The sequence below is a fragment of the Anguilla rostrata genome, chromosome 1 (genome assembly GCF_018555375.3).
Source record: "Anguilla rostrata isolate EN2019 chromosome 1, ASM1855537v3, whole genome shotgun sequence".
Taxonomy (NCBI): domain Eukaryota; kingdom Metazoa; phylum Chordata; class Actinopteri; order Anguilliformes; family Anguillidae; genus Anguilla; species Anguilla rostrata.
Window position 1 is genome coordinate 70294875 of NC_057933.1, and position 26009 is coordinate 70320883.

General features: G+C 43.0%; 1 protein-coding gene and 1 long non-coding RNA gene across 16 annotated transcripts; one reads left to right on the forward strand and one right to left on the reverse strand.

The window, feature by feature from the left end:
* Window positions 1–1401: 1401 nt before the first annotated feature.
* On the reverse strand, window positions 1402–3707 carry LOC135233685 (uncharacterized). 7 transcript variants are annotated; one of them, XR_010323918.1, is made up of 5 exons: window positions 3404–3707; window positions 2804–2878; window positions 2441–2504; window positions 2257–2347; window positions 1402–1838 (listed from the first exon to the last, which is right to left on the reverse strand). It is a non-coding gene; the product is annotated as an uncharacterized LOC135233685 (long non-coding RNA). The 7 variants fall into 7 exon arrangements; XR_010323919.1 differs by lacking the exon at window positions 2441–2504 and having other exon boundaries at window positions 3404–3700; XR_010323914.1 differs by lacking the exon at window positions 3404–3707 and having other exon boundaries at window positions 2804–2943.
* On the forward strand, window positions 1834–25866 carry zbtb7b (zinc finger and BTB domain containing 7B). 9 transcript variants are annotated; one of them, XM_064297459.1, is made up of 4 exons: window positions 1834–2096; window positions 6631–6749; window positions 20577–21535; window positions 21839–25866. In XM_064297459.1, exons 3-4 carry the CDS (start codon window positions 20586–20588, stop codon window positions 22425–22427), a joined length of 1539 nt encoding a protein of 512 aa, XP_064153529.1. In that variant the 5' UTR covers window positions 1834–2096; window positions 6631–6749; window positions 20577–20585; the 3' UTR covers window positions 22428–25866. The 9 variants fall into 9 exon arrangements, with proteins under 9 accessions (XP_064153529.1, XP_064153503.1, XP_064153497.1 ...); XM_064297433.1 differs by having other exon boundaries at window positions 20580–21535; XM_064297427.1 differs by having other exon boundaries at window positions 6644–6749.
* The last annotated feature ends 143 nt before the right edge of the window (window positions 25867–26009 follow it).

Below are 26009 nucleotides of genomic sequence, written 5' to 3' on the forward strand. Positions count from 1 at the left end.
TTTTAAAATGAAGATCATAAGAAAGAGTGTAAAAGCAACTGAAATTGTTCATTTTTTCATCCAGATGAAGAACCAGATGATGAGGGGCTAAGGATGAACCTTTTCCTGAATTTAGGAGAATTAATATGGTTATAATTACAGGCTGCTAGAGTGGCTTGTAAACAGATGAATATGTATTTTGGTTGTGTCAGCGAACAGTCAGTTGAATAGTACTGATTAGTTTGGGGCTTGTAGGTGTACATGTTCCTGAAAAGGTCCATACAAGGCCAGATTCCCGTCAGTTTATGAATTAATCTGACAATTTTTACACTTTAGCTGTAAATATTTAAATGTATCCCACTCAACAACCCCCCCGAACACCCACATTCAACACTCTTGAATGTTACAGACTGAAATTTTTGGCGACATAAACGCTAATTAAATTTGCCGTCTACAAATGCAGCTGGGAAAAAAATTGGATGCTCTTCCTCCGCTGAACCAACAGGCGGCAGCTGCAGCGCGACGCGCAGGCCATCATTAAAGAGGCAGAATTCACTAGAAGATGTGCTTTCCATAATGACTGACTAAATGAGGTGCGATGTGAGGGGGAGCAGAGTTTCCACTCAGGCTTCAGCGTGCTGCACAGTAGCGCTTTTCCACACCGCAGCGCCAGCACAGATTGACAGGGTGGTATTCAGGTGGGCAGGGTGGGTCTACCACACGCTGCTATATTTACGCGTACATCCTGCTCCCCCTTTTCGGGAGGCGAAGGGGGGGGGGCGGGAGAAGGGGAAGCAGGGGGCGAGGGGAGCAGAGTGCGTGCACACACTTAGAAAGAGTAAGGTGATTCCTATCCGTGAACCACTTCAAACAGGAAGCTCGTTTTTTTTTTTTTTCTGGGGTGGCAGCGAGGGGAGGGGGTGAAGCAGCTGGGTGCGAAGAGCATCCTCACAGTCTGCTCCCTCACACATTCTGAACCCCTACACCATTTCTGTTTTCTACCCCTCTCAGTGTCAGGCAGTTTATTCTGTCCTTTGATACCAACACAGCAATACACGTTATCTTAATATCACTGTTAATTTGTACCATTACAAATGAAAAAATTAACAGAAATTTCAGCTGAACACAGAAAACTAATAGGTGTTTGATGGCACAACTCTTGGCTTTGTGTAGTCGGTGTGTGTCAAATGGAGTTTTTTTTTTTTCTGAGTACATGTGTCAGCCTACATGCTCGTCTGTGCACTTCCTGCAGGCTGTTATCATGCAATCACAGGAACAGAAGATGAGGCATTGCTTAGTGACTGGATTGGGCGTAAGCATAATATAACCATGCCTACTCGGAGTGTTTGCGCTGGTGCCCATCGGTGTAGCCGATCCCGACCAACACTGGTCTCCTTCATTGCAATCAATTTGGCTTGCAAATAGTGTCTCATCACTTTAATCACAATGAGATAGAAAGCAGAAGTGCAGCGATAGTGCTAACAGCAGTACAGTACATTTCAACTGGCACAGCAAACACGTACATTTATTTGAATATAAATACCGTTTTTGACAGCAACACGCTCACTGTGCATTCGCCCACCCTTACAGCCTACTAGCGCGAGCTTCATCCCAGGAATTCAACCTACGATCAATATTATGGACCCCCTCCTTTCCTCATCGCAGCGACAGACATCAGCATTAGCCTATCGCGCCATGTCCGACCCCCAACCCCACCGGTTGTCCCTGGACCGCCAGAGCCAATCCGCGGCGTGGCGTAAGTAGGGCAAGCCGCTTCCTGGTTCGCAGTATAAGGAGGAGCTGGGAGTTGGAGTGGGCCAGAGACGACGGGGGGGAGGTATAGTGAGCGAGCTGGCGGTCTATGGAGAATCGAAAGAGGGACCAAGAAACGGCGACAGTGAGAGACACACAGGCCCCCCCGGTGACACCCGCGTAAAACGGCATAAGAGTGAGAGAAAAAGACACTGGACAGAGACGGGAGGGAGGTATTTTCGGAGGAGTGACAAGAGGGGGCAGACAGGGTGGTACACTAGAGTCTGATTCCAGGAAGTATAAGCCGGTCAGGTGGGACAAGACAAGACAACACAGGTGAACCGCTCTGACAAACCGGCGCACAGGTAACCGACTCTCCATCTCCGTCTACCTGCTTTCGAGGTGCTGTGTAGCAATATTGGAAATGGGTTTTCTGTCGGTCTTTTCCCATATTTTATAGCTGCCACCCCCACCACCACCACCACTACCCCCCTCCCCATACACACACACACACTCACTCCTTACCGGGGTCACGGGAGGACTAGCCCACGTCACGGGTGTTCGGTAACTCCCGTCTGACGTGTAGACAGTCATTTCTTCCTATCTTGCGAGCCGACTGTTTATTAGAGTATACATTCAGTTACGTGTCAATGCATATATGCATAACCAAACTTTTAGATAGAAAAATAGCAGATCTACACTATTTTACCTGTGTGGTCGGCGGACAGGTGAGGCAGATCGTGTGGACTAGGCTACTGTATTACTTGTCCTGTCTGCTAATTATAGCATTGAAAACCGGCTGACACCCAAAACCAAAATTGCCAACACGCACATCACCAGCGTAATGTTGAAGTAGACTACGATTTCTCATTATTATTTACAACAGTAAACAGGCTATGTCTGATGTTTCTCCCTGGTTCACAGCTAATGCCTTGAACTCATTCATAGTTTTCAACATAAATATTTATTTTGGTTGACTTGGTTACCTGTCTCACATTTCTTATGTTTACTTTGAAAAGAGACATAAATGGAGACAGTGTTACTTCCTCGGAGTAAAATTATGCTTACTCGCCTGCAGTTGTCTTGACGGACCGGCTGGACTTGTTATACTCGCTTGCAGCTCATCCGTGTACCTCTTTTAATGTCGCTACAATCGACAAAACTCGTGTGTCTGTGTAGTTCATAGTTAATACGGTTTCCTGCAAATATTATTAAAACAGCAGACTGGATTTTGTTGTGTGCTTGCGTGTAGTCAAGGCTACTCCAGGTATGCACCTCACACTGTCTAACTGCATTTGTCTGGATAGCACGAGGCTATCGAGCGCACCACACGGACACATGTAACTAGAATAAATTAAAACGACTGCTTCACTGTAGTTTACGTCCGATTATTCCTAGATACATTTCTTGGAAATTCGCCGATTGTTTAGTTAATGGAAATGTATAGTTTAGTTAATCGGAATTTTATACATAAGTTGCTGGGACCACCATGCTATGCGTGAGCACAAACATAGATTGTATCATATCATAGTAGTTTACGATGAATATCCGTTCATGTGTGAGGGAGCGACCTGTGTCCGTCAATTTCTTCCTCGTTAAAGTAATGATTGAACATAAAATGATTGCCAGTGCACGTATTCATTATTATCTTAAAGTTCCATCTTTTCCATACCTATAGCTTTTCCATACCTTTCATCGTCTCCTTGTCAGGTGGCTTCCTCCCTCTCCTTTATCAGGATGTCTTAATAAGGCTACTTGTGTAATTACCTTAATTAGTTAGATTATTCTTACGGATTGCTCTTTGGCTGTGTGGTTTAAACCGACAACTTGTTCACCGTCGCACAGAAAATGTGTACAATTAAGTATAGCGGCAGTTCTTACAGATGTTATTTATAAAGTTAGGGGTGTTTTGCAAAAAAAAGTTAAGTGTTTTGAAATAGAGGTTCAAATAAGTTCATGGTATGGAGTGACGCAAAAAACTAAAGGGTCATGTGACTGCCCAAGAAGACTGCAGTCAGGCATTAACCAGGCTGGTCTAGTGGCCTTTGGTAATTGCGCCCCTCTCTGATTTGATATGGACTGTTGGAGTGGTTTTATGACATCTGAGTTTCCTTTCGTGAAGCGTCGTTGTCTAGGTGGGCGCCACGGTGGTGTAGTGGGTATCACCGTCGCTTCACAGCGAGAAGGTCCTGGGCTTGAGCCCTGGCCTGGCCACCTGGGTGTGGAGCCTGCATGCTCTCCCTGTGTCTGCGTTGGCTTCCTTCGGTTACCCCCGCAGCTTGCTGTTGATCTGTGATACAATTTCTGTTTTGGGCTTCCTTGCAAAAAAAATGTTATATGTTTGTTTCATTTATATTTCATCTTCTGATGAATGGAATATTTTCACACCAGCAGTGCTCCTCTACTGTAGGTGCAGTCCCTGTTTTGTAATCACTTTCACATTAACATCCACATCAGCATAAATGTAATACTGCTATAATAATTTTTTTGTTGTTGTTGTTGAAAGATGCAACCTAGGGTTTTTTTTTTTTTTGTTTTTTTGCGTAGTTTACTTGTGGAGAATCACTTTTGTCATTGTTAAGGTAGAATGTTTGTCCTTTAAAAGTAAATAGGCATGTTGGCAGATTTGGAAATTGCATAATTGGGTGTGTCAGTATTTTGTGGTGTGGTATGATGTGGTGTACAGTATGCTTTGTGTTTGGAGCGGGCATGGTTTAGATCTAGATCTACTCATGATTATTTGCCTATAATGGCATGTTGAAGGCATAGTGTCTTGATTTATACACATAGTTTATTTAATAATCTCTAAAAAATATATTGGGTGAAATGAAATTTACATATTAAAAAAGTTGCTTCAGTTCATCAAATGCTTGAATGTGAAATATAAATAGTTGTACTACAAAAATAATTGTATAATCTTATAATTTTGTAAATGTGAAAGTGTAGCTTTGAAGACATCTCATCTGATGAAAGAAATTGTTGATATTAAGAGTATTTTTATGGGAAAAATATTGCAGAATTGTGGTTAACTGGTGATGGTAAATGGTTTAGTTATTAATCTGTTCCTGTCAAAATCCCCAGCAATGCTGTTGTATAGTGAGCAAGCGGTTTCATCTAAATACATTCAATAAATATCCAAGAGTGACAATTGATACAGTGCAACCTGTATGATACTACTGTATAGTATCTGTGTGTATGTATGTATACTGTATGGTGCCAAGGCAATTAATAATAACATCATCATCATCAACAACAATCGAAATAATAATAATAATAATACTGACTGCAAACTAATTTCATGAACACAAAAATACACAAGACTCACCATCTAAGAACAGGACTTCTCAACCGTGAACCCAGAGGGTCACATTATTTGCGGGTTTTCATTTCACCCAGGCCATTAACAGACTAGTTTGACTTAACTAGTCTTGGTTTAAACAGTTTAGCCTCCCTCACTGTTAGTGGGTTAAGAAGAGCCAGATAACAAGCTGCACTGCAGTCTGTCAGGCCCCTCTTTGAGGAGGGCAGTGACAAGGGCCCAACAGGCAATAATGACACAACTGATGGTAGGAAAACAATGGCACAGAAGTGAAATTCCAGTCTGAGTGGACTTTTCCACCCAACATTATACTACTGCTCACCCTTATGATGAGCTAAAAGAGAATGAGGCTATATATAAAAAGAAAGAAAAAAAAACAGGAAGTGCATTTTTACTTTTTGGAGGCTGTGTACTAATTAAAAACAGGATCAAAATGAGAGAGTATATATGAGAGTCTGTATATTCAGTAAATTGTATGCGTGGATTTTTTATCGAGGGGTAAAGGATACAAGCTGAAATATATTTGTTTCAAAGCATGGAAAAGTAATTCTTCTGATGAGTTTCCATTTATAGTCCTGTAAATACCCCAAACCTGAATAAAATTCCAAACGTGTTATCGCTAGTCTAACTCGCTAGTCAAATTGCTAGTCAAATACTCTAATCCAAATATTTGTCATTATAACAATTCACTGTGGAACTCCAGTACTGATAAATATTCTGTTATTGTGTGGGTCATGTGTCAAAGCCCGGGGAGGGTTTCCAGTCTTGAGGTAGGACATTTTTTTAATGCTGCATCAGTTTGAATATGATTTAATCTGCTAACAGGAAATACCGGCCGGTTGAACAGAGATCGCTGGCGGGGGGTTGTGCGTGTTTGTGTGGGAAGGTGCGGGCGCCTGTGCCAGTTTGCTGGGATGTGTGTTGGGATGGATGAAGGGTGTTTGCACGGCAGTGCTGCATCTTCGCTGCCAGACTGGTTTGCTGTTGCTGCGCAGAGCCTGCCTCCCCCAGTCAGTGGGAGAAAATGGCGTACCGCAGGGCGGTAAATGGTGAAGCAGGAGCCCGATCTGTCCGGCCTGCTCTTGCGTTGGGCTGCTTTTAAGGAGCTGCTCCCGTTGCTGTGGATAATCGCATGTGCTCCCTCCCCTTGCTTATTGTCTATGACGCTTCTGTTTGCTGGTGAAAGGAAGTGGTCTTTAACTCTCGTTCCTCCTCCTGTCCTCACAGACCCTCTCTTCCCCTTATAACATCCTGTCCACACTTTAAAAATAAATCAACGTGTCGAATGAACATTGACCATATAACCGTGTATGCATGTATGAAAGGCTAATGGGGCATGCAGCGTTAACGGGTGGGGTATGAAGAACGGTGTCATGTAGACTGCTTGTACATCGTCCTTTGGCGGCAGATAAATCGCCTGTACAGGTTTCGTGTAAAATGAAACGGTTTTGCTTTTTCGAAACGGCAATGAAAAAGGACCCACACATTTCTAAGACTCACACATCATAATGCATTGTGAAGCGTTAGTGTTGTGGCTTGAATAAAATTGGGGCACTGCAGTCTTGACTGATTCTCTAAAGGTCTTTCTTGCAGCTTGCAGACGCAGGAGGGCCAGTTGTCTGTTCGCTGACGGGAGCGGAGGCAGAGGAAGGGGGAGCAGGAGCAGGGAATCATCATCTCTTGGGTTTATGGACTGGAGGTAGGGACTGTGATTGGCGGACTGCTCGTACTGACTTATCTTGCACTTTCAGTAACGACACACTTTATCTTACGGCTACTAGCATGTTTGCCGTGGTGAGATTAGATGAGACAGGCATAAGTGTGCGTATGTGTGTGTTTGTGTGTGTGTGTGTGTGTGGATTGTGTGAGAGAGGCAAAGAGAGAGAGAGAGAGAAAGAAATACTGATCTTCTTCGTGGAAGTGTATACAGTATGCTTGTGTGTCAGTTTGCCATATGGGGGTGGGCTGTCAGAGGAAGGGGAAGATTGCAGAAACACACACACACACACACACACGTACACACACATACACGCACACGCACGCACACACACACACACCCACATACACACACAGTTCCAGGAAGTCTCTGAATTAGGGCATGTGGACCCATGTAAATTCCCCCTGTTAGCACTTGGGGGTTTCAGTTTCAGAGAGAGAAGGAGACAGAGAGAGAGAGGGGGAGGTGGTAAAGTTCCCCCTCTGTTGCTGTATCAGCAATTCCCATTCCGAGCAGGTTTTCTGCTTTTCTCCCCCCCCCAATCTGCCCGTCTGACTGTAGTACATCATTTATGTACTTTTGTTTTATGTACAGTACCTGTTGGTCAGTTGTCTTGTCAGGATACCGCCTTCATATTTGTATGCATTGCCATTAAATCCTCGAATAATTGAGGAAAATCTGGAAAAATGTATGAGCGCTCAAGGAAATTAGAAATGAAGCTTGAAGAAAGAAGTGAATCCTGGCAGTTGTTCCCCACTGAGGTACGACCATCAGAGTTTCAACATGTCCCACAACTTGCCTCCACCCCCACCCACCCCCCCGCCCCACCCCCCGTACGTTTGTTACATTTGAGGAAGTAAATGCCCGACACTTCTGTTTATCTCTAAACTTTCTGTCATATTGACAACTTTTTGACCACCAGCAGGCAGTCTGTGTTACTGAGGCTAATGTACTCAGTGGGCATCACAGGAAGCCTCCGTCATGTACTTCTGGTAAAGGGACACAAAGAGGAAGAGACTTCCAGTGAAGCATTTGGCCTCTGTATTTCAACTTTGTTCATTCAGTGGTTTAGAATTTTGGCTTTTAGATTAATGAATTGACGCATTGACGAAAGCAAAGGCCTATTTTATTTTTGATGACGTACCATTATTTTTCTGGTCCCTCATATTAACCGTTAGGGCCCAACCTCATGAACGCTTTTATATGCTCTCTTTCCATCATTAGCCTTTTCTCTGTCTTTTTACTTTCATGACAGACATTTTTTTAAAAATCTGTTAAAAAGCAACAGGAAGAGGAAACTGATCAGGATCAGTTGGTTTTGCAACACCATCGTGCAAAAACGTCTCTTTTTTTGGCAGAAAGGGTGCACGGCGCGAGAGAGAACTGTAGAGGCTCAAAAGCTGCTGTGATGCTCATTTTGTCTCTCAAATGGGCGCACCCGCGCCCACCGTGTTCTGTGGGCGTGGGAATGTGTGTGTGTGTGTGCGTGTGCGTGTGTGTGTGTGTATGCACATGCCTTCGCACTCTGGTTTGGGGGGGCACAGTAAAACTGCTGACCAGATAGAAACGGAATGAATAGAAAGACAGGGAGATTGGGTGTGAAACCTCACTGTCAGCCCCCCTTCTCACACAGGCCTACGCACTTACGCACAAGTATTCTGCATTGCGTGTGTTTTCACACTGTTTGGGCCCGTGAAACACCATAAAAGAAAATGTTAGTAGCTTTCATGAAAAGGTTAAACGGTTCAAAGTGGTCAAACTCTGTAAGGGACCCTTAAATCTAATTAAAATGATCACATATTTGTTTCATTGACAAAAGAACCTGAGCAAGTCATTGTATTCCTTTGAGATTTTAAAAATTATATAATATATTGTGATAATGCAGAGTGAATAAGACTGGGGTATTTTAGTTTGGCACCAGGTGAAAGGTAAACATGGAAAGACTATTTCTGTATTCTACCTTGTATTATTTTTAAAAAGGGCATGACCTTTCTTTGGGAATCTTTTCAATTAATGTCTTCTGTTGCATCAACATGTTGTTTGACACACAAAGTAAAATTTACAATTGGAAAGGTGACAAGCAGATAATTCAAGGCAGAATATGAAACTTCATAGAAAAGATATGGAATTCACACACCATTTTATAGAAAAAAAATATTCCCATTGTCAAGAGATGTCTCAGTTGCATAAAAGTTAAATAAAATGTAAAACATAAGGCATTTCTGGATTTGTTCTGTTCTTATATTGGTGTAGAACTGATTGTAAATTTAAGGCATAATGCGTGGCATTAAGAACAGATATTCTAGTATATTGCACCACATCCACAGTATGAATATAAATGTGCACGCTACTTCCTCATGAAGCGCATGTACCCTTCCTAACAGGTCGGATCTCCAGTATATAGGCTCGTTTGAATCTGTCCGTAAGTCTGCACGATTAATTGTAATCAATTAATTCATTTGTTTTAGGCTCCATTTTATTTGATGGTGACACGAGTCTCGTCCAATGAAACGAGACTCTGCTGTTACCACATTGTATGACTTTGTGAGGCCATGTTCTATGAACACACACCTGCACCACTGACACAATTTCCTGCCTCTATCTTACTCTTTCTCTTCCTCTCCCCTCTATCTCTAACTTCCTCCATCTCCCCCTCCATTGCACCCTGTGCCGCAGATTTCTGGAGGTTAGACATGATTTTCCTCTCAGATTAAACCCTCTCTCTGTTCCCTTGTTTCTCTCTATCACTCTATCTCCCACCCACCATTCACTCACACACTCCTCTCCCACTCTCACCCTTTCATGTGCGCACGTTTTCGAAGAATAGGGCTCTTTAAAAAAAAAACAATAAAAAAAAAAAAGTGCCTTATCGTATTTCTGTTGTCACCTCCTGTCCCGTTATCAGACCCTCTTCTCCTCCTCCCATCATCTTTTTCACACTCCCCCACTTCCCCCTTTGCTTTACTTTAAAAAGTATTTAAAAACATCCAAGTACTGCTAATCACTCAAGGTAAAGTATTATTGACTGCTGTTCGCAAGCCAAATTGCCCCTCAGGGACATTAAATCTTTACTCTACTCTACTCTACTCTATATCACAATTTTAACCACATTTTGCGTACTATTCGAAAACTTTTTTGAAGGCCATAAGGGGTAAGATTGTATCTTACTGTAACTGATGAAACCCTGAATGTCCGAACGTGAGATCTTTGAACTTCAGTGGAAAACATACATGATTGTAGTCAAACTTAAGAAATTATAACAATAATGATTTAAGCTTTAGTTCTGGTCTTCACTGAAGATGAGTTATTGAGGTCGTGTCTCTCTTTGTTTCCTGCCTTATTCCTCTTTCTCCCTTCACTTTCATGGGGGAATTGTAAATTCATATTACAATTCAAAAAAAGAATTTCTCAATTTTTTGCAGCTTTTGTCTCTATTTAACATGCAAACGAATTGTACGAAGTCAGTTATTGACACATGGTACTGCCTAGTGTTTCTGAGATATTTAACAGAGAGACTTGTGCAGGCTGATATGATCATGTAAATGCAGTATTAAAATATTTTTTTTCAAATGCACCATGACTGTCTCTTCGTATTGCAAATGTGTGCACCCTGAATGTCTGTCATCGTGTATTTTTTTCAGTTAACCACTTAATGAATTTCTCCAAATGAAAATATATTCTCATGCTTGCACTATACTGAGTTAAAATACATTATTTTGGAGATACAAACACCCTTTGCAAAACCACCAGGGTATTCATACGAGCTGCTCATATCGAAGCGTGGGCCTGGAGACCTACTCATAACCATCCGTTTGGTATGTGAGGAAAGAGGCCACCTCTGCCTCCAATCATTTGAGAGTTCTTCCAGTTATCAGATGCTGCAATTTTGTTGTGTTATCTTGGTACAGTGGATGAAACTGGTGAAAACGAACCAAAAACAAAACCAAAAAAAAACGCACAGAAAAAAGTCACTTAATTTCTAAAGACCAGTGCAAAATGCAGAATGTTGCAAGGAGATATTATCTAGCTGGTGGTCCGAAGCCCTGCTCAGGGAGGCCCACGCATGGTGCTCATGTGTGGTGGAACGTGGGGAGGGATTGCTCTGCCTGCCTCCTTTGTTATTGTCTCTTTGTCGCACCCACCCCGTCACAAAACAAGGAAAGTCTTTCTCCAAACCCCGAAGTGTTCTGAGAGAATGAGGAGCACAGCAGGGAGAGCGAGAGGGCCGCGCGAGCCACGAAGGGTACGAACGGCAAAAGCTGCCTCATCATTATTTCCACGAGCCGCGTTTAGGTCCTGTTGCTCTGTGTGGTGCAGGTAGTTGTTTTCATTGCGCTGAATAGCTGTGTTGTCGGAAATTAATAGTGCACCTTGTCTTGCTGGTGCAACGTGGGCTTGCACACAAGGTTTATCTGTGTTATCTTGCATGCTTGTGCAAGTGTTACCTTTTAAATTCAGGATTTGTCATATGGTTGTTGAAGATGTGGTGGAGTTTTGCATATCCCAAATACTGGTGTTAAAATAGTGCAGGGTAGAGTCATTTCTGACCTGTAGTTTTCTGTATATGGTGTGCTTGTGTGTGCATATTGTGAGTGTGTGTTTGTGATTAGCTTTCTGTACATATTATATCTGAGAACTCAAACTCCTTTTTTCCTTTTCATTTAGTACCCACATACATGAACTAAATTTTAGTGCAGTTGATATCACACAATGTAGACTTTCTTACAATGGAATTATATATATATATAGTTTAGGTTATCAGTCAAATTTTAGTATGCATTTCTACTTGTAGTGCTGCAGTTCACTATTTTTAATTTTGGTACTAAATGTAAATACGATGAACAGAAGAGTTTGACTTAAGCTATTGACTCATTTATTTAAAAACCTTGAAACATATTGAGCTGTGCTGTGCTGCCATACTTTCAGCATAACTAATTTTCTTATTGTGTTAAAAATTGGCAATGCCAATGTAAAAGGATGGTTACAATTCAGAGATATTTTATTTTATTGCGTGACAGCTTTTAGTATATTTGAGAAATGTTCATAGTAAAATATATTAATTAATTTAATTTAGTTAATTCAGCTCTTATATTAGTCCAAAAGGATTTAATCTACTCAATCAAAGTTTATTAAGCATGGATTATTTTGATTATTTTGTGTTTGTGTGTGTGCGTGTGTGTGTGTATATGTGTGTGTTTGTGTTTGTTTGTGTATATTTCTATACTATTAGACTAAGTTAACCTTCAGAGAAAATCATTAGACACTAAAATTAATATATTCGTCACTCCCTATGATGGTGAACTGGCTTCCTTCCGTTGAAAAATAACGGCCTTTTTTTCCACATTTCCATTCACCTGATATGATTGTGTCTGTGAGGGAGAACCTGCTGGACCTGACAGGAAAGACAACGGAAAATTATCACTTAACGCTTAACCCCCCCCTTTGTGGCAACGCGGTGACGTCCTTTCTTCGTAATTGCGTTTAAAGTTTCTGTGACAGAGACTTGTGATAAAATGATGAGGGAAGGAGAGGGGCCGAAGCCGGAGCTGGAAGTTCAGGGCTTCAGTTATAAAAAAAAACGATGTTTCTCGACGGCGAAGCGCGTTTCACCCGAGCTTCTGGGGTTTAAGTGTTCAGACAGCGTGGCTGTAGCAAAGAGAAAGTGAGGGATGAGGAAACCATATTGACGGCGAGGGGCGAGCGACTCAACTGTTGAAAGAAAGTGGGTGTCGAGAATCCGTTTTGAGAGATAGAGAGAGAACTGCTGGGGGAACAAAGAGGTGCAATCTACAAACCCACAACAATTCAGAAAAAAGGAGGCCTGTTAGTTTTAATGCATTTATATGCGATAATATGTTTACTAAAAAAGAAAAACAAAGATATAGAATTTCAAAAAATACTTACATTTTTATTTTGTTCACATAATAGACACAAACAATCAATTTGGGTGTCACTACATAACTTTACAGGCATTTAGCAAACGCTCTTATCCAGCGTGACTTACACAACTTTTTCGACATAGCATTTACCTTGCATCCGTTTATATAGCTGCATTGCAGGTTAAGTACCTTGCTCGTAGGTACAACGGCAGTGTCCTACCTGGGAATCAAACCTATGACCTTTAGGTTACAAGACCAACTCCTTACCCATTATACTACACTGCCACCCCAAACATAAAAACGCTTCAAAATATTGGGCTCTGTCCTGCCCTGTTTGGTTCATTTTTTAGAACAAATCACACGTACCGGTTGGTTATATGTTTCATTGGTGATTTTTTGGAATATAAATATAATATATGTAATCAGGATAAGTAAAATTGGCATATTTTTGTCCTTCCAAAAGCACACATTTTGAAAGGCCAAATGGAAAGTAAACCCTTACACTGTTCCTTGAGATGTTCTGTTGCTGGCTTGTGCTCTTTCACAGGATCAAAACTGAGGGACGTTTTTACTCAGATTATCCCCTAGCAGATCTGTCGCCAATTTCTGTGAATGATTGCCGGTGAGACAAAAGATATCAGTGAGAACGTTGGACCTGGATGGCCAGGTTTGTGTGTCCCCATGCTGGCTGAAGATTGCTATACCTTTTGCATTTCTTATGGTTTTGCAGTTTTTGGTATGAGATAGAGAGAGATAGAAAGAAAGAGAGAGAAGCTTTGGAAACAGAGCTGTCACAAAAATAAAACTGATCGGAGACCGAGTGACTAAGAGAAATCGAGAAAAGACAAGATCCAGAGAGGGAACAAGAACATGGGGGGTGCAGAATGAGTGGGTGTTTACCGACAAACCCTTACTGTTCCTGTCTTCTGCTTATTTTACTGATATTCCCCTCAACGTGCATGTGCGTACTGTATATGCATGTGCATCTGCATGTACATGTGCATGTGCATGCCTATGTGGTGCATGTGTATGTGTATGTATACCGTGTGTGTGTGTGTGTTTGCATGTATGCATGTATGCATATTTGCATATTTGCATGTGTGTGTGTCTACACGGACATCAAGTGTGTGTTCCAGAATGTAGGAGTGTGTGCACTGGGGATATTCTGCTGTCAATGTGCATATGAACGCATTTGAAACTTTAAGTCAGTTTGAGAATATCACAGTATTCCCCCGATGGACGATATATTCCCTTGTTTAGCCGTTTTCCATGAAGCGATTGTCTGTAGCAGTAAATCTGTGAACAACTTGGCTCGTGGCTTTCTTCTTTTGCAATGTGTGATTCACAGTGTTGACATATAGACATCTCTCATTTTCTATTTGTCAGTCTTGGAAGAGATGTGTCACGGAGTTGATTGGCTAAGTTGTAAAGAATCGGTCCTGTCTTTCCAAAACTATGCAGCAGAAAAAAAAAAACATGCTGAAAACAAAAACAGAAAAACAAAAATCACTTAAGTCAGGATTTTTCTTGTATATACCGGAAATGAAACAAAACGTACTACTCCCTCTTGCTGTCCCTCTGTCTTTGTTGTTTTTTTTAATCTAACTCTTACCTGCACAATGCCATCCAGTGACTCCGTTATCTTGATAGAAAATTTAACTATATTTAAATATACATTCTCTCAAATGACACAGGCATGCTCCAAATAAAATGGAATCTGCATAATAATTAGCCTTTAACTTCCCCTTTTTATATCCACATTCAAAACATAACCCTTCACTTGTTTCCCATATGAATGGCAATCTGCTTAAATATAAACCAGTGACTGATATTAATTCCTATTCAACAGCATTTTCTTTTTATTAACTATGTGCATTGACCTGAGATTGCAAAAGCATTGTGAACTATTTAAATTGCTGGTTGCCCCCGGAATTCTGAATGGAATATTTTAGCTGAAAGATTATTGTTTATCAAACAACATTTTGGTGAAAGTGAATTGCAACTTGAATCCTGCTAATCGCCAAAAACAAGCCTGGTTTTGATAACGATGCTCTTTTATGTCTAAAGACTAGTTCCATCCCAGTCTGATTCAATCTGCCCCTTACAGTTGATTCAATCTATTCAGATGTCACAAGTACACAATTTCATGTTTGCGGACCAGGCATGATTGAAGGTTCTCACCGTCCTGCTGTGTTTCGTACTGAACACACACTTATGTTTGATATTTAAAGTTAACAGAGAAACAAACTGTCAACGCAAATAGGGTACGCTCTAGCATACATACATACTGGCACGCACATACAGACATACACGTGTGACGGGGACTTTTCCCATTTAACCTCTCTTGGTTTGTCCCTGTACGATGAGCACTTGCGCTGTGGGGAACATGACCTTTTCTGAAGAGCTATCTTTGTCTTCGTCTGATTTATTTTCCAGCATGCTGCTCATTCGCTCGAAGGCGTGGGAGACACCTTGGCTAAATCTCCACAACTTCTGAACCTCTGCTGACATGTTTGTGTCAGCACACATCAGTTCCAATGACCTTGTCTTTTGGAAATGCTGTGTTATAAAACCTTTTTTTCAGTTTTGCTGTAATTCCTAGGTTGCTGTTACTACTACTCTTACTATATTGTTATTACTGCTGTGATTGTAATAACAATAGTTTGGTTTTGTTACAATGCCCGTAGTGTTACAATGATAGTAGCCACAGGTTTCATGTTTATATATTTTTTATTTTACTGTGTATCATCTGTCAACTGAATAATTTAGCATGTTTTGTTACAATATTTATGTTTGTTCATAACTCATAACTCATCATAATGTGATTCTTAGAAAATGTATTTCAAGGTGCTTTAAGGAAAAAAATGTGTAGCCAAATGAATCAGACGTAAAAGGTATTATTACGTGGTGTTCTGCGCTACAGCTATATAGAAATGAGGCCTACATTTCCAGTGAACCAGAGATGAGCCGCTGTAGAGCAGTAGGTGAGGGGTGATATTTTTCGTATAGGCTGCCGTTCTCTCTTCGTCGATTATTATCGGCAATGACGGAGCGGGCCCGCATATTTCGGAGAGAGGGGCGCGTGGGTGAGAGGGGGGAGGGGTCTCTCTCCATCTTGTTCTCTCCGTCTTCAAACACCCTCTTTTCAGAAAACAGGAAGAGATCGAGCGAGAAAGCGAGTGAGAGAGCGAGACAGAAGTAGGGATCCCAGAGGATACCCCGCTTTCAAACGGCAGAAACGTAGACGCGAAGGTTAAGCTGAAAAGCCGCAAAAAAAAAAACGCATTTCAAAAAAAAAAAAAAAGAGAGACAAACAGAGGGGAGAAGAGAGAGAAAGGAAGAAGGGGAAGAGGAGACACAGTGAGAACGAGGGACGAAGAAAAAGAGCGAGACTGATGCTATGACACAGAAACAGACTCGAGTCTACTCCACCGTATCGCATCTGGCCATGAGGGCTGGCACGGTAGGCTCCACTTTGGCTTCAGTATCTGCCGGGATGGGGGGGCGGTGGGCAGGTGCAGGGATTGGGTTGTCCCGGTTCCACACAGTTAAGCGCCTGGTTTAAATGTGTGTTCGCTTGCTTGTTTAAGTTCAGTCTACTGCAGGTGCGCTGCAGGTTTGGCTTTTTGGTGGGCGAGAGACAAGCACAGGAGAACGAGGAACGAGACACAGAGATGAGAGAGAAATAATTGCCTCAATTACCTTTGTGTATGCTTTCAGTGAGAAGTCTTCAACTGGGGTCTGTGCAAATGAATGCAATATATTTAAATGTATAACTGATTGTGACCTTTAACATTGGACCTGTTTCAAGCGACTCTCATTCCTAGAGTGTGTGTGTAAAGGTTGGGGGGTGGGGGGGGGGGTTGGGTGTTGTGGAGCAGGTTAGTCAGGTGAACAGAATGTGCATCTGTTGAGCTGCTCCCTCAGGCAATTCTCACCAAGCATTATGGGATAGCAAATGGGCAACTGGTTGCTGTGGCAAGGAAAGACACAGAGGAAGGTGGTGGTGATGGTGGGGGGGGGGGGGGGAGTCCGTTGTTAGTGGAAAATTACCCCAGGTGTGAGAGAGAGAGAGAGAGAGAGAGAGAGAGGCTGAGCTGGTAGAGCGAGAGAGGGAGACAGAAAAATAAAGTGGCTGAATCACACAGCTCAATGTACTGTGCCAGTGCCAGTGACCAATTATACAGAGAGATACGCAGGACTCAATGCGCCATGTGATTCAGTTAAAAATGATACTTCAAACTACATTTTGGGAAGTCTTGTTAAAAGGCAATTTACTGGTATCATAATTTTAGTTTCTTGTATCATTTCCAATGATGCATGTGAAATGGTTACTTGTGTGCAACTCACTGCGCAAAAATCGGTTGTACACGGGAAAAGGCCAAGTGCTGGAGAGTTAAAGCCTCGAACAAAAAATTATTTTAATGAGTTCAAACCATAAAAATCTGTTAACCACTCATGAGTTGCTGTTTTCTATGCACCATTCATTACCCACAAGCCAGGTGAGTGCAACAGGAAATTCTTTTTAACCAGTGAAGTATTCAGCAAGGATACGACTGGGTACTAAAATACCGCTTTGTTAAACACAAAGTTAACGCTGATGCTTCGTACTGCAAAGAAGGACCAGTTCAGCACATTGACCAAGAGGTTTAATTTCACAACATGCACTGAGCATTTGTTTCATTGCATTTCACAAGTATTACAGCTTTCCAAATAGTTATTTGGGGTGGATTGATTAGTGAACGTCGATAAATGTGATGTACTGAACGCGCACGCCACTGTGACCAGAATATGCGGCATAAAAAGTGAATTAAAGGAGAGTGAGTAGTCAGATGGAAGGGAAAGGATTAATGTAGAAGGGAAAAGGGTTAATGTAGAAGGGTTAATGTGTAAGGTTTTTAGAATGTGGAAAGGTAGCAAGAAATGACATGAAGAGATGTAGAATAATGGAATGAATAAATGATGGAGAATTAGAGAGAAGTGGACATCTTTTGGTGTTGCTGAGCACCCTTTCTTTAATTCCCTAGCCATGCTAGCAGAGTTTACACTGATCGGAATTCATTGAGGGACAGTATGGGCAGTGTGGTGTAGGAGGCAGGGAAAGCAGAAGATGGACTGACCAGCGTTAGAATTTGTCTGACGTCATTCGGTTTAACCGCTGTGGCACCTTGCCCTTAATTGCAATTCACATCCTTAAAGTGTGATTATGTTTTCTTTACTGAGTGGTTTTTCAATTATTTCACTGACCACCAATCTCACTGAATGACACTTGAGTAAAAAAAATAAATAAATAAATAAAAAAAGAAAGAAAGGGATAAATTCTGAAGTGTGTTATTCAAGGTTACGGCAAAGTGACATGCGAGTGGTTAGACTGAATGGCCCTCCAGCCCTGACTCAGCCACTCAGGCACCAGCTCCTCCCCACCCGTAGTGATTATAGGAAATGGAAACGAATGGAAATGAAAGCGGACAGAGAAACGATGAAGCGGTATTGAGAGCCCACGGACAAGCTAGAGCGAAGTAGGACATTGGCTCTTCGAAAGACACATAACAACCTATCTCGACAAATAATGTGGAGTTCACCTTACATTTACCATTTTGCTCCTCTATCTATTTGAGGTTATTTTAAAGTTTTTTTATAAATACGTTCTTCAGTTGGAAGCAGCTTGCAAACACCAGCTAATGGCCCGCGCGAGTCAAATTTGTAGTCGACTGCATCCTACATCCTCCTTCCTCATTTCCCCGATTATTCCATATTTGTCAGACTGAATGGTTTCAGATCTTTAGACAAAATGTAATATTACTAAATTAAAGACTAAGGGAGCCAAAGTAAATGCAAAACCCTTTTTTTGAAATTATTTTATTTATGTATTGAAAGAATTTTCAAGCACACATACCACCCATTGAAACAAGTCATTTTCCCCTTATACGTAATAACTGGTTGCACCACCATTAGCAGCAATAACTGTATACAAAAGCTTCCTATAATTGGATATCAGTGTTTCACATCACTGTGGAGGAATTTCAGCCCACTCTTCTTTGCAGAACTGCTTTAACTCAGACAAATTGGTAGGTTTTTAAGCATGGTAAGATTTCAAACTGCTTGTTTCAGGTCCGGCCACAGCATCTCTATTGGGTTTAAAGTAATTTGATTAGGCCACTCTAAAACTTTAATTTAGTTTCTTTTCAGCCATTCAGATGTGGACTTGGATTTTGTGTTTTGCATCATTGTCTGGCTGCATTTACAGAGCAGAATCCGTGGTTCCTTCAATAATGACAAGTTGTCCATGTCCCAAGGCAGCAAAGCATCCCCACACCATCACACTACCACCACCATGTTTGACTGTTGGTACGATGTTCTTACTGTGAAATTCTGTATTTACATAACAGGATCAGTATTATCCAAAAAGTTCTACTTGACTCATCTGTCCATGGAACATTATCCCAAAAGTATTGGGGATCATCCAGGTGCTTTTTTGGCAAATGTGAGATAAGCTTTGACGTTTGTCTTTATTAGCAGTGTTTTCCATCTTGCCACTCTCCCATGAATCCCATTTTTCCCCCAGTCTCTTTCTGATTGTAGAGCCATGAATACGGACCTTAGTTGAGGTTAGAAATGCCTGCAGATTTTTGGACTTCCTCACTGCACTCTTAGAGAAATTTTGGCAGGCTGGCCATTCCTGGAAAGAATTCACCACTGCTCCAAGTATTCTCCATTTGGAGATAATTTCTCTCACTGTGGTTCAGTGGAGTCCCAGAGCCTTAGAAATGGCTGATATACGAATCAACTTTTTTTCTCATCTATTCTGGAATTTCCTTTGATCATGGCATAGTGTGCTTGTAGAACCTTTCTGGTGACGTTTACTCAGTTTCACTTTGTCTAATATTCCTTTTTGTCTAAAGATCTGAAACCATTCTGTGTGACAAATGTGCAATAATAGAGGAAATCAGGAAGGGGGCAAATGATTTTTCACCTCTCTCTGGGACATATTGTCACACAGAATGACCCTAGGCGCTTTTGGGAAATTATAAACAGTAGAATGAATGTGGCATGAGCAAACAAGAGGCCATTTTGCCTCTCTGACTTTCACCTCAGTCCACCTATTCTTTATTTCATTTGCAGTGATCTCTCTTTCTCACCTTTTTCTCCATCCGGATTATAGTCATTTGGGGGTTGCCATGATGTGGAACACATGTGAGGAACAGTTAAGAGTGTAGGCAGCTGGACGAGAGCACTGCTCCTCCCTCTCATCCTGCTATTTTTGTTCAGCGAGATGAAGCTATAAAGCTTTCTCTCACACACACCCTCTGCTGCTTTCCGCTATCTCTCTGATCCTTTCGTGCCACTGTGTCTCGCCAAATTCAGCCCTGCCTGAATTAGCTGGAATTACAGTGGAGGGAACAATAAAGCAGTGCTCCCCCCGACACAAAAATACACACACACGCACACACGCACGCTTGTGGCATGCATGTCTCTGTTTGGTTAGTGTGTGAATGTGTGCGTTTTGTGACAAAATGATCAATGTTACAGTGTTAGTAATATTGAAGCATTGTAATTCATTTTATTCTTCAGATTATTATCCTGCGGCACAAGTAGCCTAACCCTGCTGCCCATTAAAGTGTTTCTATGTACCAAATAGTTTCTCATGTTCAGAAGTTCAGAAATGTTTAATTATTTATTTTATTTTTTTACTTTGCATTAAAATAATATTTACCCACATGGACTGGCCTTGCTTGTAGTATGTGTGGTGTGGTGTGTAATACCAGTCCCCGAAGAACCATTTTTATGTTGTGATGTGATATTGAAATTATAGATGTATGATGTCTCTTTTTTTAATATTTAAATTTGGTGTGCTGCCATTTCCTTTGATTTATTCAAAGGTCTTTTTTTCCGCTATAGTAAACTTGGTGTGATTGTTCCTCTGGTCCAGCAGGTGGCGATGTCTCCAGGAGAGGACGGTCTGATCGGGATCCCCTTCCCGGAGCACAGCAGCGAGCTCCTGTCTTGCCTGAATGCCCAGCGGCGGGCGGGGCTGCTGTGTGACCTCACGCTGACCTCCCGGGGCACCCGCTACCTGACGCACCGCTCGGTCATGGCCGCCGTGAGCATCTACTTCCGCAGGCTGTTCGGGGCGGAGGAGGGGGAGGGCGGGGACTTTGGGGCCGGGAGGCGCTGCAGCGTCCAGCTGGACTGCGTGGCGCCCGACGCCCTGGACGCCCTGCTGGAGTTCGCCTACACCGCCACCCTCACCATCCGCAGCTCGGGCATGCGGGAGGTGCTGAAGGCCGCCCAGCTGCTGGGCATCCAGTGCGTGGCCGACGCCTGCCGGGACATCCTGGGCGAGAGGGACCAGGGCGAGGACCACGCCGAGGAGGCCGAGCGGGTGTCCCGCCGCAAGAAGGACAGGAGGCACGTCTCCAAGTCCAGATCGCCGCCGCACCCCCCGTCTCCGCCCCCCTCCTCCCCTCCGCCGGACCATCGCCAGCCCGTGGCACCCGCGCCCCCGCACCCCGATTACGAGGAGCACTCCCCCCTGGCGGGCCAGAACGGCGACCAGCCCGGCGACGGCAGAGTGGCGGCTCCGGCGGCCAATGGGGGTGTGCGCTGGCCCCGGGAGGAAAGCCTTTCGGCCCCTCCCCCCGAAGATGGGATTTCGGAGGAGGAGGAGGAAAGGGGAGAGTACGGGGGCGGGGGGACCGCAGCTGCTCCCCTGGCCCCCGAGCGAGGGGGAGCGCTAGGCGGGGGCAGGAAGAGGAAGTCACAGACGCCTCAGCAGTGCCCCGTGTGTCAGAAGATCATCCACGGCGCCGGCAAGCTGCCCCGGCACATGAGGACCCACACGGGCGAGAAGCCCTTTCAGTGCACAGCCTGCGGCGTCCGCTTCACCCGGTGAGTGTGTGAGTGTGAGTGTGAGTGCGTGTGTGTACGCATGTGTATGTGCGTGTGTGTGTATGTGTGTGTTGTGTGCGTGTATGCATTTGGGTGTGTGTGTGTGTGTGTGTGTGTAGGTGTCTGCCACTACCTGTCCGCATCTGACTGCTTCAAGTAGTCAGTTTAAAACATGAATCATTGCTCTGCTATATTGTCTGTAGACTTATTCCTAACAAAACGTCTTCCTGTTGTGATATTTCCTCCCTCCCTCCCTCCCTCCCTCGCCCCATCTGTCTTTCTTTCCTTCCCTTAATCTGACAGGAATGACAAACTGAAGATCCACATGCGCAAGCACACGGGGGAGCGGCCGTATCCGTGCCCCGACTGCCCCGCCCGATTCCTGCATTCCTACGACCTGAAGAACCACCGCTCCCTGCACAGCGGGGCCCGCCCCTTCGAGTGCCCGCTCTGCCACAAGGCCTTCGCCCGCGAGGACCACCTGCAGCGCCACCGCAAGGGCCACAGCTGCCTGGAGCTGCGCACCCGCCGCCCGCGCAGGGGGCCGGGGCCGGGGGAGGGGGCCGCGCCGGGGCCCCACCGCCTGTCGCCGCTCGTAGACCCCGCCTCTCTGCCACACTCCTCCTCGTTCTCTCACTCGCCCCCGCGGGCCAATTCCTCAGGCCCCGTGCTGGTGTACCCGCACCACCCTGACAGCCCCTTCCACCCCATGTCTCTCCTGGCCTCCAGCAGGCTGGCCTACGCGGGGCCCCTGTGGAGAGGCCTGGGGGTGCCCGCCGGCACAGCAGGGGAGGCTGTTGGGCCCCCCTCCCCAGTCGGCCCCCCACCCACGCAAGCGAGGTGGGAGGAGGAAGCGGATGAGGAGGAGGAGGAAGAGGAGGAGGAGGAGTAAGGTAAAGGGAAGATGTGGGTGTGTGATGTGGCTCAGGTCTGAATCCGTGTTGCATATCGGTGTCGCAGATTGGTAGCTGCGTGCGTGCGTGCGTGCGTGCGTGCGTGCGTGCGTGCGTGCGTGCGTGCGTGCGTGTGTGTGTGAGTATGAGCGCATGCGTAGCGCCCATTGTAACCCACCCTGCTCTCTCAGTAAGACTGGGAGCATGACTCAGGTGACCAAACCTGCGTGACAAGCATCTCATTTTGGGGCACTTATTAAAACCAAAAAAAAAAAATTTAAAACGGGTTCTCTCAATTATTTTTGTTCTTTCGCAACTCTTGTTGCTTTATTTTCAAATTTATTTTACTTCAAGTTCCAGTTTTATTATTTCATCTTTTATTTCGTTATTTTATTTTTCCTTCTGTAAATTGAATTTGCTGTACTGTAATATATATGATCTATATATATATATATATATATATATATATATAATATATATATGATGAACTGCAGAACTGAAAGTGCTTAAGTGCAGAATTATTTTGTTTAGATGTTAAGGTACTGTACATACAGTTATGGAGGTGTTGGTGTGGGGTCCATTTTGTTCACTATGCAATCTTAAAAGAGTGGAGAATAAATTGTAAAATAAAGGGAGGGCAGGGGTGCAAATCCAGTGAAGGGAACATAGTTTAGAAACATATTTAAACACAGTATGCTTTTTTTGTGGTACAGCTATTGGGCGCCTTTATGCGGTTGCTGAAGCCCTGGAGCCTTCTGCTTGGGTTGAATGGTGCTGTGTGTTGACAGCTCGTATACATCAGATTAAGGTCAGGTTAGGCATTCTGGTTATACCAGCGGTAACCAACCCTGTTCTTGGAGATCTACTGTCTTGTATGTTTTCACTCCAACCCTAACAATGCCACATCTCATTTAACAGCTCTAGATCTCATTGAGCTGCTATTTAGTAGTATCGGGTGTGCTTGTTTGGGTTTGGGTTGAAAGGAAAACCTTCAGGAAGGTAGATCTCCAGGAACAGGATTGGTTACCATGGGGTTATACAATGGGCTTCTGCCAGGTATATTTTTCTACCATATATTTCTGCCACCTTGTGACAGATAAGTAGAACTGCCTCTGATCGGTCCAAAATTAATTTTCTGTCTCATCCTTCTTTATTTTGTTGCAGATGGTACCATCTCTGCATTAAAACATAAGTATGCAAGGTTTTTCTCTCCCTCAACCACTTAGATCATTTGTAGCGAATAGCGAAGTCACCCTTTGTGGTGTCAGAAGTAGTTTCTACATTTCCATCCTTTGATGGGCACGTACCAAAGATCAGAGTTCAGAGCGAATAGTTCAGTTATTTCATTTTGAGGTCAGGAGTGGGGGAAATGGTACACATGGGAATGTGTACGCAAGGGGTGCCAGCCAGCCCTTTCTGCCCTGAGTGCGCCTCAGTCTGTCGGGCTGTCCCAACTCCTCCACCGCTGCAGGTGATGGCAGAAGAATGGCAGTGCTTTAAGCTGGACCGGTCTTAATTAGACAGTGGTGCTTAGATATTCAGTTGAAAATGTCAGACCAAAAAATGGGCGTTTAATTGGTTGCTGATGAGAATTACAGTTTGTTTACTTTTGTGGGGGAGGGGAGTTGTATCTTCCCAGACTCTCTCTCTCTCTCTCCCACTCTGTCTAATACTGGTCTTCCAACTCACTCCATGTTTTTGTTGTTTGCTTTAAAAAAAAAAAAAAAAAAATCAATGTATTTATTTATTTATTTTTATTTATTGCGGCTTTCCGGTTTGAAACTCTGGGAATGTATCCAGAATTAAAAACAGCGCCTCTCTCAGCCTTGCACCATTTACGCGCCGTCCCGTCACTGCCTGTTCCATAATTTAAGGAGAACCGCGATAAATTGGGCAAGGCGCTCAAATTGATAAAATAAAGACCAATCCCTCCCACGAGACCTCTGGTCTCCAGAACAGACATACTGTGTGTTTATATGCAGTTTTTGCACATCGCATTCCACATTATACTCAAAGCACATTTGTTTCTCTGGTAATGGGGCTCTGAGGGGGAAAGAAGGAGGTCCCCCAGTCTAGGAAGAAGAGAAATGTTTGGCCCTCTGCCTAAATACTTAGAAATTGTTAAAACTGATTTTGTTAGTTCATTTTACATTGTTCAGCAACAAGTACTTGGAGAAGTTAGGATTATGTATGAAAGCAATATGAATGCACATTCTTTAAATGTCATTTATTTAAATGATAGTCGGCATACAATAGTTTTAAAGGGCCACTGTGTTCATGGTTTTATACACATCAGAGATCTGTGTTAGATAAATAAGCCATTTTTTAGGTACATCGGTTAACTTTTATTGCCAGTTTTTTATTTTAAGTCTTATGACCAATGTCTTATTGAAGGCCACAGAGAAAACCTATAGAAATGCATACGGTCTGGGGACTGTGGGTGTCCTTTTTGGGTGTAATGCTTAACCTGTCAGGAGATTGCCCAGTACTGATTGCGTCATCATTGGTTGTGATCAATTATGTCAGTAATAACTGACAAATCTGACAATCAAGCCCAGTTTCTGTAGTTTACTGTACACCAACCTGTAAAGGAAAGGGATTTTTTTTCTCTGGTTTATTTGCACTAAATTGAGATCATCAGTTTCGCTTCCTGCGGTTTTCATTCCACTCCATAACTGCACAGAATCGTGTATGATTGTAAAAGGTAACTATTCCTTTATCTGTTAAGTTTATTTACGGTATGTGAAATATGTTTATTCTTGCTATTGCTTAGATGTACAGTACTTGTTATAAGAGCTGATTTGGGTCAGGCTGCCTTGGACTTTTTGTGACTATTCTCAGGAAATCTTGAGCAATGCACTAAATGATTATGCAAGATGTGTGGAGAGATGTGTATGTACGCAAAAGTGCTTGAAAGTGTGAACACCCTTCATATGAATAGATTCACAGTTGACATCTACCAGCTGTCCGAGTTGGACGGCAATTCAAACAGAGAAATCAATGCGCATTCAAATGAATGCATTCTCTGCATTTTTGCTAAAACTGTACAAATCATTTTAATTTGAAACCGACATAAGGAAAAGTAGGTAATGTCAAATTTATATTGGCACACCGTTTAACAAGAAATTTTATTACACTCAATAATTGTGAATGAAAGAAAGCTTCAAATGAAGGGTGTTAATGCTACCAACTACAAAAATAAAACTGTATGAGATTTTTTAAGAAGCCAGCTGTGAAATGAATGTGTATAAAGAAAATGTGCTATTTGCTTTGGCTAGGGTGAAGGGATAGGGGTCAAGGTCTGTAAGACCCCCTTTCAGGGATAAATCCTCTTTTCTCTGTGTTTTTAGTGAATCATTCCTCAGTGGTGACTTTCAAATCATTTATTTCTTATATGACAAAGAAAATGAGTAAATAAACAAAGCTATCTATTTACAACTGTGTTAGTTTGCTTTAATCCAGAATGTTTTCGTAAATATCTACATACAATCACATGTTCAAATTAGCAGTATGCTAGAGAAATGCTTTTATTTAGATATATGCTATTGTTATTGCACATACTTTCATGTTGCAGGGTCTTC